The sequence below is a fragment of the Boleophthalmus pectinirostris genome, unplaced genomic scaffold (genome assembly GCF_026225935.1).
Source record: "Boleophthalmus pectinirostris isolate CB_2022bp ecotype Guang Dong unplaced genomic scaffold, ASM2622593v1 HiC_scaffold_7, whole genome shotgun sequence".
In the NCBI taxonomy this organism is placed as follows: Eukaryota; Metazoa; Chordata; class Actinopteri; order Gobiiformes; family Gobiidae; genus Boleophthalmus; species Boleophthalmus pectinirostris.
Genome location: NW_026571473.1, coordinates 15,898,853 through 15,912,163, shown reverse-complemented (window position 1 = coordinate 15,912,163; position 13,311 = coordinate 15,898,853). Strand labels below are relative to the sequence as shown.

Genomic DNA, 13,311 nt, shown 5'->3' with positions numbered 1-13,311 from the left:
CTAAGGTCATTTAAGGACAAGCTGACTATAAATGTAGAAGTATGGCAAAAATACAGCAAAAAGTTACTTTTGATACCAACTTTTCTCAACATTTTACTCAAGTCCAAACAGATGATGTGCCCCTCATTTACCAATGTGGAGTTATTACTTTAAAGTTTTGCGCCTTCTATCATGTATTGGAGATTGCTTTTGCAGGAGTGTTGGGAGTGGACTGTAAAATGCACGCTCTCTGCTTTTCAAAATGAATGTGCTTCAGTGATAAGGTCCGGATGAGAGAGCAGGAGATACGGCACAAAGCAGCGGCACATCTGCCCACACTGCCTGTTTCTCTGAGGAGGAGCTCACACAGATACAGCATTTTGGTGGGGCATATATACAGCCTTGTTTCCACTGTTAGCTTTGCATTGGATTGGTTCAGTCTTAAAGTGTTTCCATTTTTTTAAGTGAACCATACCAGACCATGAGGGGTGATGAGTGCCACATGTGAGGTAAGACCACTGCCCACAAAGGTCTACCCTTTTTAGACCAAGGTCTGCTTAGGGGAGCAACGCACTGCAGCCAAATGATTGGATAGCATCTTGGAATTACGAAATGCATTTCTGTGAATTGCTGATATTAACCCTGTGATTAAAAAGTATACTTCAGGTACTTAGAATTTATTTATTACTAAAATAATTGTTATGTTTGGGTAACGTCAGTTGCTCACATAGCCGACCTCTGTCCCTGTCCCATGGAAAACATTCTTTGTTAGCAGTGATTCTTCCTGGAAATAATGAACAAAATACTAGCAGCAAAATCCACTCTCACAATTCTTGCAACCTTTGGCACACCACCATAATTGCAGTATTGTGGAAAGTTCGATGAGTCAAAAAATTTGAAATGATTTGTGACTTGGGCAAACAGTTTTACAAATAGTGAAAAAGTTCTGCCTTGATTGGACCAGATGTTTATCATTAAACCTGCTTTCACGTGTATTAAACAAACACTCACACAGGAAAACCCATGTCACCCTGGTGCTTAGAGCTGATTCATGGTATTAACTCCAGAATGGAGGGCAGCGCATGCCAGTCTCTGCAGTCCAAGTCTTTGCCTCTTTTCCCTGGGAACAGCTCAGTGCCATCTGTCAGATCTGGAAAGCCCATAGTGGCTCGTGGCAGGTCTCTCCAAGTCTCCATACATGCTGCCTCTCCCCTGTCAGACAGAGCAGCGCAGGAACGCCCATCCATGACCGGCCTGGGAGCGCGAAGTGTGTCCGCACTGCTTAAAGCTTCATTTACATCCAAGAAGTATCTTGGCTGGGCTGGTATTGAACAGGGATGTTATCAGATCCTGGGATGTGCATTGGTCAGAGAAAAGAAAAGCGCATGCCAAAGCTACTTAAATGTAATGGGACATAGTCTGCCTAAGTGCTGTTTAATTGGCTGACTGCTCATCGAATCTTTCATGCCATTCTGGGCTGCAAACAAACATTCGATAACACAGGCAGAATGTGTTGGCACAAGCTGCTCTTCAGTTTAGTATTTGAGTTATCGTACAATTGTAACGTTAAAGGTGCACTATGTAACTTTTCTGGTTTAGGGTCTTCCACCTTCTCATGAAGATACCTTGACAAACCTTTTCTGAGGTCTGACACCTGCTTGTCTCCATGGAAACAGACAAGTTTAATGTCATACTGTGGAATATATAGAGATATCATAACATAAACCCATTTTGAACTTTGACAATTACTTGTCTTACTTTAACCCTCTAACCCCTAACCCTAACTGTGAGGATCAGTTAAACTTAGTCTTTTCATTAGGGCAATAGTGTAGACATTTGTAGCAATTTCAAAGCTCTAAATATGGGGTCCGTGGGGGCATCCAGCTACATTTGTATACCAAAGCACAGAGGCAGATTGTTGTGTTAGTCCAAAGACGCAAAAGCCAAAAGGAAAACAACAGTATCTTGTGGCTATTCAAGGCTTTATTGGCTTGTTTTAATGCTATCCCCAGATGAACTTGTGAATAGCTTCTAAGAGGAACATTCTTCTATACAAGACTTAAACAAATAATCTAAGTTGCCTCCTAGGAGCAGACTGTGCAGTGTTCATATTGCATTTGAGATGCCACTGATGGGGTCCACAAGTCATTTCCTCGAACACAAAGAGGACACATCCCGACATGTGACTGCAGACCATATCTTATCTTCTCTGGCCTCCACTACGCCTAATAATCTTTGTTCAGAGGGCTCATAAATCAAGTCTATGTCAGCCTAACAGATACAAGGAGATTAAAACAATGTATGATTAAAAATGGGCTCAGATCATCAGGAGTGTATTCAATTAAATAAACCCGTCAAGGCTGAAAAGTGGAGGACAAGGCTGGGTGGTTTTGGGTGGAGATAGACAGGGGGCTGTAATGGAGTGCAGTTAAAATGGTGTAAGAGACAGTGGTGAGGCTCAGGGTCTCTCAGCAGCTGTGGCACTGACCTCCAAGGCCACTGACTTTGACGACCGCACCCTCAACAACAGACATGAGAAATGCACTCAAAAACACACAGATTCACAGTATCCTGCACACTTGTGGACTCTTACCAGAAAATTTACTCCAAAGGTTCTGTGGGTGGATATGCCTGTATGTGGAAGTTATAGTAGTCAATCAGTGCTATTACCTTGTTTCACTGTTATTTGAGAGGGCTGTAGTCAGGGCTCTACTGAAAATATCAATAGGACAATATATATCATTACAGACTTCTTGGCAATATGTGTAGTAGTTACAGAGATGTGTACCATGATACATTTGAACAACACTAATTCATAAAAAAAATTGTCACATTATACACTTAATTACTTGCTCACTACTGAATTAGGGCTTTATCTGCTGGACTTAGAAGATGACCTACGACAGTTGTACTGTATTGTGTGATATTAAGGGCATTGTGAACATATCCATGTATCAGAACATGTATTGTATGAAGGTCAGAGTATCAGGATGCATACTGTATCATGGACCATGTATCAGGATATTTATTGTATCATGAGATACTTGGCAATCAGACACAATCCTAGTGGCCGTTCAGATATATGTGCTTATTAAGGCAAAATCAATCAGTTATTAAAGGTGCACTGTGTAACTTTCATGTGGAAGGTCCACCACCTGTTCGTCTCTGTGATGATGTTATTGCTGTGTCTGAAATATCCCACAGGATGACATTAAACACATCCATATCCATCTTGCTTTAATTCAGTTAAACCTGTTTTTATTGCTAAAAAATATCTTGAAAAAAATCTTGCCTGTTACTTAGCTTGGTGGCATTGCATGCTTGTTTTATAGAAGCAGACATAAAGGAAGAAGAAGTAGACTAACACCATATTGTGGCACATTCCAGGCAAAGCTCTATCACCTCCATGGAGATGAGTAATGAGAGGACCCTCCGCCACAAAAGTTACACAGTGCACCTTAAGATGTGAAAATGTGATTTTCCCCCACAAACCAGGAATCACAGTATTTATGGACCATCCTCTTGACATGAACACTCATCTTGTGTCATGCAATTAAGAGACAGTGTCCAGGCTGCCACAGTGGTCAAAGAGGACAGTCATGTAATAAATAATACAGTGCTGGTTTCTGCTGTAACTATGGAAACCTACTACACTGCTGATGCACTGCTTATCTTCAGCACGTTGAGTTCAAGTATTAGAAAAAGCTCAATTGTTGTTGAATAGTCAGTTTGTGCTCTAAAGGAGGAAAAGGCAAACATAAAAAGGAGGGTGTATGACAAATTTGGAGCAGGAAACCTGAGCATTAACTGCCATCTAGTGGCTCATCTTTTTAGTGCAGAGCAAAATACAAATTGCAAAACTTCATTGACCCATTATTTGCTTGCGACAGATACATTTAGCTATGTAGGTCCCTGTAGAAATGTTTCCCAATTTTATTTTTACATTTAATTCTCAGTAAGTGTAGGAATAGCATTTTGATCTTGCAGATCTATAGTTTCATAGAGATTTAGTGATCCTTATTAAATTAGTATCATGATGTTTTGGCATTAGTTAGTAGTGGTGATGCTTCGCCACCACTGGAGAGTTTTCTTCAACTTTACCAAAGCCCAGCAAAGCAGCTCATGAGCCGCTGACATACAAACCACCGGCAGGGTGCGCTCTTGTATCTGAATGAGCTGACCACTGAGACACACGTGACGCATGCGCAGTGAGGAGGCAGTGCACGTTCAGCGCTTCAGGAGCCGCGTGAGACTCTTGCAGCGTGTCGTGTTCTAGGCTCAAAATGTCTGGGAAGAGTTTTCGAGTTAGTGACGGGGACTGGATTTGTCCCGATAAAAAGTGAGTACATCTTGGTCACGACTATTGTGATCACATAGATTCTCGCATAAGCACAGGACTGAACATTATCAACAAACATTAGCATGTAGCTGTTAGCTTCTAGCATCCAGCGCAGAGCTTTTAGGCCGAGTGGTGTTTTGTTCACAGATCACACACGTTTTGACCTTTTCTATTTTGTTTTCTATGCACCACCGCAATAACTTTAATGAAATATAAGTACCTAATATTGCTATGAATTTAGAACACAACACTCATATAAATATCGCCTAACACGACAAACCAGTAAACCTTGCTAAATTAGCTCTATGGCTTGCACTCGACATGATGTTGATCCAAACACAAAAGTAATAGTATCAAGTTACATGCAAATCTATTCTGTGTATTTGAGTGGTAAACCAGATGCAAGATGAAGTAAGCTAGTAAAGTTTTTTTCCCCCCTTATTATTTATTTATTTTTTAAAACTAAGTACGCCTCCACAGTGTGGGTGTTTAAAGTAAACATGGCTCATAACCTATTTTTACATTTCACAGATGCGGAAATGTAAACTTTGCAAGGAGAACTAGCTGTAACCGGTGTGGTAGAGGTAAATGACTGCTATTTTGCAGTTGAGCAGGTTCTTGTCAAACCTTCACTTTAAATGCATCATTATCTGTTTTCTTTGTTAGACAAAACCACAGAAGCCAAGATGATGAAAGCAGGAGGCACTGAAATTGGTAAAACTCTGGCAGAAAAAAGCAGAGGACTCTTTAGTGCGAATGACTGGCAGTGTAAAACGTAATTGGCTTATTCATAGCTGTTTTTTATATATGAATTATAATTAAATCACTAATCATTATTTTTGGGTTTATTGCTATAGATGTGGTAATGTGAACTGGGCCAGACGATCGGAGTGCAACATGTGTAATACACCCAAATATGCCAAACTTGAAGAAAGAACAGGTAACTAATGGTAACATATCTTACCATTGTTATTGTTAAGCTCTCTGGCCATCAAAATCCTTATTGTATTTCTTTGTCAGGTTATGGTGGGGGCTTCAATGAGAGAGAGAATGTAGAATATATTGAACGAGAGGAGTCTGATGGAGAATATGATGAGGTCATTGTTTTTGATGTCTCCAGAAATTGACTTGTATTTTCAAAAATGTACTTCCTGTTCTAATTCAGTTGATTTTTTTTTACAGTTTGGTAGAAAAAAGAAAAAGTTTCGAGGTAAAAGTAGTAGTACTTCTTCCTCTAAAGAAAGTGAAAAGAAAGAATCAAAACGGGAAGAAGAGGAAGAGGATGAGGAGGAAGATGATGAAGATGGTGACCTCTCGAAATATAAGTTGGATGTAAGTTTTATTTTGGCTCAAGATCCTTTGTTTCCCAGGTCCTACTGTGAGAAGAAACATTGTTTTATGATTATTGACACCATCACTAAATAACAGTTAAATCCTTTATTTTCTTTTATTCACATTTCATTTCTGTTTTTAAAATCAAACTTTATGAATGATATATTTAAGTTAGTCTGGCATAAACAGATTAAAAAAGCAATTGATATGTAGGTTTATTGTTGTGGAGTTCAGGTTGAATTGAATGGATGTATTTATATATAAAAGTAATTTTAACTATCATTATAAAAATGGAATGCAAATACTATACTTCATCTCCAGGATGATGATGAGGAGGATGAAGATGGAGACCTTTCAAAGTATGACTTGGATGCCAGTGACGAAGATGAGGATAAGAAGGAGGAGAAGAAGAAGGGCAGTCGCTCGGGCTCGTCCCGCTCTCGCTCTTCTTCTCGCTCCTCCAGCTCCGCCTCACGGTCCAGGTCCAGGTAAACGGGTACAGGTCAAAGGGTAACAACGGGCAAAATGTCAGTATCAGCACTCTATTCCATTTATGCTTTGAATGATCGAAAGTTATTGTCTTGTAATTTTTTTGTTGTTTTCCCCCTCCCTAAAACCCACCCCAGTTGTTAGGCATTAGATATATTTCATCGTCTTTATCAAATACAAAACTGCATTGATATAAGCACAGTCAGAGGTGGAATCCATACAGAAAATGTTAGTTATTAATTAAAATGCATCATGATCAACTGTTTAAAATTGTATTGTACAAGTGGCTAAAGTACATACTCAGAACATTTGTGTCTCAGCTGGTGTTAGTTATTTTAAATTAAGGCTATGTGTTTTGTTCAGTAGTTTCCTAAGTTTTGGCTGTTTTAAATGTGCTTTTAGAAATATTTTTATATTTTTTGTTTGAGAAATAACCTGATTTTATGAAGTTGCTTCCACTTCTGACTGCTGCATGCTTTAATAATAAAGTGTAGTTGTATAGTATTTTGTCAATACCCAGTATTATTTGAGAGAGAGAGATCTGTCTTGTCACTGCAGAAATGTAACTTGAGACATGCAAGTGTATTTTTAGGTTTATTACCTCCTAATCCTGTAATAGTAGATGAAGTAACCTGTCTCTGTTTTCACAGTATTGAGATGATTGGAAAGGGTTTGTTTTGTGTTCCAGGTCCCGCTCTAGAAGCTCGTCCAGCTCCAGGTCTGGCTCTCACTCCAGGTCCCGTTCCAGGTGAATGAGGTGACATGCACTCTCCCTCTGAGAGTGGATGTGTGGGGCAGACGCCCTGCTCAGTCCTTTGGCCTAGTTTACTGTAGTTTGACATAAAACAGGCCAAACTCTTATGACTTATTTAGTAGAATAAGTTTGGCTAATTGCAAATGAATAGAAATGAACAAGATTAGAAACCCTGGGGCTTAATCAAGCAGCTCTTATCAGTATTACTCCTAAAAAGTCATTCAAGATTGTTATCCAAATTCTCTGATGTATTTGAAGGCTGTTGAGAGCTGTTAGATTAACCCATGCAAGTGGAGTTGATTGTGATCTTACTGACCTCTGCACTTGGTTTATCCTTTCACAAGATCCAGCTCCAGGTCTGGAAAGGGCTCATCACGGAAGGCCTCCCGCTCGCCCTCCTCTTCCCCTGAGAGGACACTCAAACGCAGTCGGTCCCGGTCCTCTTCTGGAGGGAGGAAACGCAGGCGCTCTAGATCTCATTCGTCCGAAAGGTTTGGGTTTATGTGGAATACCACAGTGGCACAGATCATACTTCTGTTGCCTTCTTTTGGATTTTGCAATTGACATGTTATCATATCTGGGCATTTTTATCCAATTCTGGTGTTATTATTTTGTTTAGTATTAATAACTAATGAGGTGTAATTTGGTTTACTGACCTTGTACTTCTTCCCTTGTGTTTGTGCTTGCAGGAGGCGTGGGCAGTCCTCTGGGTCATCAAATTCTGGCTCCAGTTCAAAAAAGAAATAACTTTAAAACAGCCTTTGAACACATCAGAAAACAAAAGGAACCCCGATACCATTGCATGTTGTGTTGCAAGATATCAAATGCTCCCATTCAGTATACTGTTGACTACTTTCTTAAAGTAACATTTATTCTTTTTTTTTTGTCCTTTGAGAAAATGCAGTACAACCCAATCTATTCACAAGTCTGTAACTGTAGGTGTCCAGAGCAAAACTGTTAAGAATGAATACTGTGAAAGGTTTTCACAAAATCAATTCTTCTGTGTAGTAGTGTCATTGTAGTGAAAACTTCACTTTTTAAACATGTCAGAGGAACGCTTGATGAGATTTTTTTTCTCCTACAATTAATTTTATAGAAAAAAATTGAACTATGTAGCAATGTTATTATGGCCTTTTTTGTTTTTGAAGGTAAGTATTCATATTTTTTGAATTGATGTAATACTTTTTTGTTGTCTATAGTTCAGATTTTGTTGCATTTCTTTAAGACAAATAACTACATTTTTGTCACTGCAAATAGCTAATTATTCACAATTTCAAAATAAGATTAGCAACAACTGATTACCCATCTACAGTAGTACTCAACAGTGCAATGTGTTATTGGAAAAGCATCACTATGTACACGTGTAAATAAAACAATAAAAAAAATGTTTGTCTGAAGCCTATTTACTGCACACATGTTACAAGATGTTATTCAGGTCCCCTGCACAGATGAGCGAGCGAGAATTTGTCACAATTTAGGTCTAATTTTGTAGTTAAACCTATGTAGTACCGGTGGTTGCCAACAGGTGGCGTCGAGTGCACCGTGTCGAACACGTTTAGCTTTCTCAATTCTTCAAGCCAGGTGCTGAGGTAGAAGTAACGTAACTGACTTGAGGAATGAATGAGTGAATTAAACTGACTTCTTTGAAAGAAAAGACCTATCTGCTATGGACTGTTCAAACGACTTAGATTGGTGTTCCATTTCGGTCTAATAGAATAAACCCCACACAATTATGGATTTTAGACTACAGGTACATTATATTATTTGGATCCAATAGGCCTACAGCAATTAGGCTATTATACACAAGAGGTGCCAACGTCGATAACGTGCCATTTACAATTTAAATTCTTCCGCTAAAGTTGTAGCAGCAGGTCCTCCCAAGACTGTATCTGTTTTGCAGTCAGTTTTGAAGTGCACTTTGTGTAGTAGAACAAATAAGATTTGTGTGGTGGGCGGGCTTTAAGTCCCGCCTCTCACGCGTAAAGACGCCGGTGCGCTTTTACGCAGTGCATTCAGTTTCCAGCGCCTGGAGTAGGAGTACCAATGGTTTATGTCACTCACACATGGCTTATCATCTGCCCGCGTGTTTATCTCTGCCGGCAGGATGACAGGGGATGCGTGTGATTCCCTGGAGGACTTTGAAGCGACTTTTGGAGACATGCTGAGCTCCAACATGTCCAAGACTCAGCACGGGGACAATATTACCAAGAACTCCAGCTGTAGATCCGTTTCAGTCGGATTCCCAATTACTATGATGGTGACTGGGATGGTGGGCAACTCCTTAGCACTTATCCTAGTATATATCTCCTACAGAAAGAAAGAAAACAAAAGAAAACGGTCTTTCCTGCTCTGCATTGGTTCATTGGCTTTCACAGACCTCTTTGGACAGCTTCTGACAAGCCCAATAGTAATATCAGTTTATAGAGCTGACTTGAAATGGGACCGAATAGACTCTTCTGGCTATTTGTGCCCTTTTTTCGGTGTTTGCATGACAACTTTCGGGCTGTGCGCACTGTTTATGGCCAGCGCAATGGCAATAGAAAGAGCCACAGCCATTACAAACCCGCACTGGTACTCTAACCACATGAAAACCAGCTTGACCAAACAGACTTTAGCTGTCATATGGTGTCTTGTGTTGCTTTTTGCGCTTTTGCCCATCGTTGGAGTCGGAAAATACACGCGTCAGTGGCCCGGGACTTGGTGCTTCATCAGCACGGGAGACAGAGAGGTTCCAGGCAACATGTTTTTCGCCATCACTTTTGCAGCACTTGGGATTTTCTCGTTGCTTGTTACACTTTCGTGTAATGTAGTGACAATACGGGGCTTGATTTTACGGTGTAAAACGAAATCTGGCACTTCCCATTCCTCAAAACAGTGGGAAAGGCTCACTACAGAGACTGTTATTCAACTGTTAGGAATCATGTGCGTCTTGCTGATATGCTGGTCCCCTTTGCTGGTAAGATTTCTTCCATGACATATTTGTTTCAATAGTTTATAGCCAGAAGAAATGCGTATCTGTTTCTTTCACGTGTTGGCGTGAAAGACAGCTGCTTTGCCCGAGTAACATTGAATTTATTGTTTTATGAATGCAGTTTTATATCTCTTTTATAACGCAACATTTTATTTCCTCTCAAACCATACCAATCCTGAAACAAAACCCCCTTTGAAACACATGCTGCTGTCATGTACAATTATGGGCCAATCCACTTAGTAGAGTCCTGTTGGAAGGGTCTGCTGGTAATGCTGAGGTCTTGCATTGTCAGTTACATATTTATTAGTCCCTCTGTGGATATTAATAGAAACACACATGTCTGTAGGAGCAGCATGCATACATGTGGCATGTGGAAAGTTACTGGTGGCTGCTAAGGATTCATGAAAATTGCAATAAAGAGAGGATAACCTTCTGAATATTAAAGAAGTGTGTGTGTGTGTGTGTGTGTGTGTGTGGGTGTGTGTGTGTGTGTGTGTGGGTGTGTAGGTGTGTGTGCGTGTGTGTGCATGTGTGTGTGTGTGTGTGTGTGTGTGCGGCGCACGCCTGTGTGTGTGTGTGTGTGTGTATGTGTGTATAAAAACAGATATATAACTCAGCCCAGCCCATCTGCCCTAGACAGTGTGCAGTAATTTGTTTACTGATTATGTATAACGATCAGGCCTAAATGTTGCCAGATACTTACCACTGTAACCCTCTTTAAGTAAGCTAGAATCTTACTACCTCCTCAGAAACATACCTGGAATTGTGTTTTGTTTCCCTCACCCATCTTTGTCTACATCTCCAAAGCTCAAAATGCTCTGTTCTATTTTATAATGCTGTAGTAGTTTTCAAGTTAACCTTTTACAGTTAGTTCAGAAGAGATTAGCAGTTCCAGGACTGAAATTATCCAGTGAAGGTGTATGGAGTTTAAAAACACAGTGGGACTCCTGTATTTCCACATTACATCACAAGGTGGAACAGTGTTTTATGTTTGAGAGAATAAGCCTAAATATTCAGTGCATGTGTTTTTTTTATGTGTGAATGAAACAAAACATAACTCTAGGTATGTTTTTGATGAGGAAACAACATTTTAACATAGATCAGAAAATAGTGTAATAAGGGCCCTTTAAGATTCTTGGGGACAGAAACATCTTTGGTCACAAAAAAATATAAACCGCACAAAAGCTTAAGGTAATGGCAGCATTTTGTGGCTTGTGGATCATAGTGTAATGTGAAAGAGTTTTCTTAGATTTCCATTTTATATCCAGCTTTTCCACAACCACTGAGATTTTGTTTATCTCTTGCACACATGTATGACACCATCAGAAAACATTGCGTTTTATTGCACTAAAGTCCAAGCAATACTATATTCCATCAAAAAACAAATCTATTTGAAAAGCACTAACACTTAAAGTGTTCTTTCTGTTGCCTCTGTAAGAAACTTGAAGGTCTCATACAGAGGCCTCTCTCTGTTGGGTTTATAGAGTATTGTGTGTGCAAAGCAAATCACACAAAATTGAAGTTTTTTTGAGACCTGGTAGTTGAAGCTGATGAGAAAACAGAATATATGGTGTTATAGAGAAAAAATAAAATACAGGCACTCCAGAAAAAGTAAAAGTTGCATGAGGTATAGTTAAAGGTGTTTATTTCAAGACTCTCTATGTTACCCCTAAGGATGAGGGTATGCTACTTGCTTGTCTCCATGGAGATATTATGTCTTTGCAGAGAATGTTCCACAGTACAGCATTAAACATATCTGCCTTACATTGTTTTTAGTTCAAAGTGAATTATAGTTTAAAAGTACCTCAAAAAACATAAATTCTTGCCATGTGCAGGCTTGCTTCTCCTTGTATCCGATCTTCTCTCTCCATTGTGATTACCAAGTTAATCAAGGCAAAACAGAAATATCTACCTGGAGACAAGAAGGTGGTGAACCTTCCACCAGAAAAGTTACACAGTGCACCCTTAAATGGCCAAAGCCAACATGTTTTGACCATACACAGTTTTCATCAGAGCTTAGAGTCATAAAAATTGTACCGTGTTATATGTTTTACTCTAATAAACCATATTGTAACTCATATATTGTCCAAATCCTTTTGAATTATTATACTATTATATTTTCACTCTCCATACGTTTTGCAGGTGTTGATGCTAAGAATGATCTCCACCCAAACCTCCTCCCACGAGTGCAACCCTACCATTGGAAACAGCATCATACACTCCGGCCGGGATTACCAGTTAGACTGTAACTTCTTTCTGACTGCCATCCGCCTGGCCTCCCTCAACCAGATCCTGGACCCATGGGTGTATCTGCTCCTCAGGGAGATACTCCTTCGGAAGTTCTGCATCATGGCCAACGCTGTGTCCAACTGCTCCATAGATGAACGCAAGGACACTCAGACCAATCTGGATGCTCTAAACAAACAAAACCAGGACGACGAAAGCCTTCAAAAACCACAGACAAGCTAAGATGAAGGTTTTAAACTAAATTTATAACTTGAAGATGTTGGATACAGGGAAACCATTGCACTCACTGGAGTAATGGAGTGTTTATTTTGGGGGAGCCGTGCCCTCCAAAGCTAATGAGAATGTGGAGGCATGACCAGTTTCTAACAGCATGCTTCTTCCCCAGCCATATACACAGATCTGCCATAACCTTTATACTATCGGAAATGTTCTGTGGGTACTGTATTGTAGCCTTATTAGGGATGGGACAAGATACAATTTACACAAGACTGACAAACTGAAACATGTGGAAAAGTCTCTTGTGAGATTTTTCCACATTTAGCTTTGATTTAAAAAAATGTATCTTCTGCCTCATCTCATCTTGCAGAAAATGTGTCTCGTCCCATCCCTAAGCCTTATACATAGCAATGCCTTGTGTATTGTGACTTCTATCTGAAAGAACCAGCATAAATGTCTAATAACTACTATACCACTATAACTCATCTGTTGAATTGCACCAGCTGAACAAACCTTCACCCTCCACATGCATCACCTGTTGTCAAGACCTGCAATTTTGGAGACACAGAGGCGCAGATGTCTTATGCTTCATTTTTACTGCTTCGAAAACATTTATTTTAATCAAAAACTGCTCTCTTGTTGCATAGTAACATGTGGTGTAATGAAAAGAAGTAATTTTTTTCCCCAGCAGGTCATGTCCTGTCTAATCAGTGCACCTTCAATTAAGGTATATTTTGTAAATATGTGTAAAACTTGTATATAATTGACAAAATATATTTAAAAAGAATGTGCAATTTACAAAGGGACTGTGCAAAGACAATGCAAATCTCTATTTATTTGTACAAAAGTAAAATGTCATCTTATGTATTTATTGTTGCAATGTTTTGGCAGTTTGAAAGTTTATTAATCTCTCCCAAAGAAAATATTTGCAGCGTTATACTCCTTCTCGAAACAATTCTAGCTTGAAATCACGTCAGTATGTCA

General features: G+C 39.5%; 2 protein-coding genes across 3 annotated transcripts; both read left to right on the top strand.

Annotated features, from left to right (window-relative positions):
* The first annotated feature begins 4,163 nt into the window (after window positions 1–4,163).
* zranb2 (zinc finger, RAN-binding domain containing 2) lies at window positions 4,164–7,749 on the top strand. 2 transcript variants are annotated; one of them, XM_020924775.2, is made up of 10 exons: window positions 4,164–4,318; window positions 4,850–4,902; window positions 4,985–5,093; window positions 5,176–5,258; window positions 5,339–5,415; window positions 5,501–5,650; window positions 5,972–6,138; window positions 6,828–6,887; window positions 7,238–7,384; window positions 7,583–7,749. In XM_020924775.2, the coding sequence occupies exons 1-10, from the start codon at window positions 4,263–4,265 to the stop codon at window positions 7,638–7,640; spliced, it is 960 nt and encodes a 319-aa protein (XP_020780434.1). In that variant the 5' UTR covers window positions 4,164–4,262; the 3' UTR covers window positions 7,641–7,749. The 2 variants fall into 2 exon arrangements, with proteins under 2 accessions (XP_020780434.1, XP_055021093.1); XM_055165118.1 differs by having other exon boundaries at window positions 7,238–7,749.
* A 1,248-nt stretch (window positions 7,750–8,997) lies between these two features.
* ptger3 (prostaglandin E receptor 3 (subtype EP3)) lies at window positions 8,998–12,840 on the top strand. Its single transcript, XM_020924629.2, has 2 exons — window positions 8,998–9,849; window positions 12,007–12,840. The coding sequence occupies exons 1-2, from the start codon at window positions 8,998–9,000 to the stop codon at window positions 12,331–12,333; spliced, it is 1,179 nt and encodes a 392-aa protein (XP_020780288.1). The 3' UTR covers window positions 12,334–12,840.
* The last annotated feature ends 471 nt before the right edge of the window (window positions 12,841–13,311 follow it).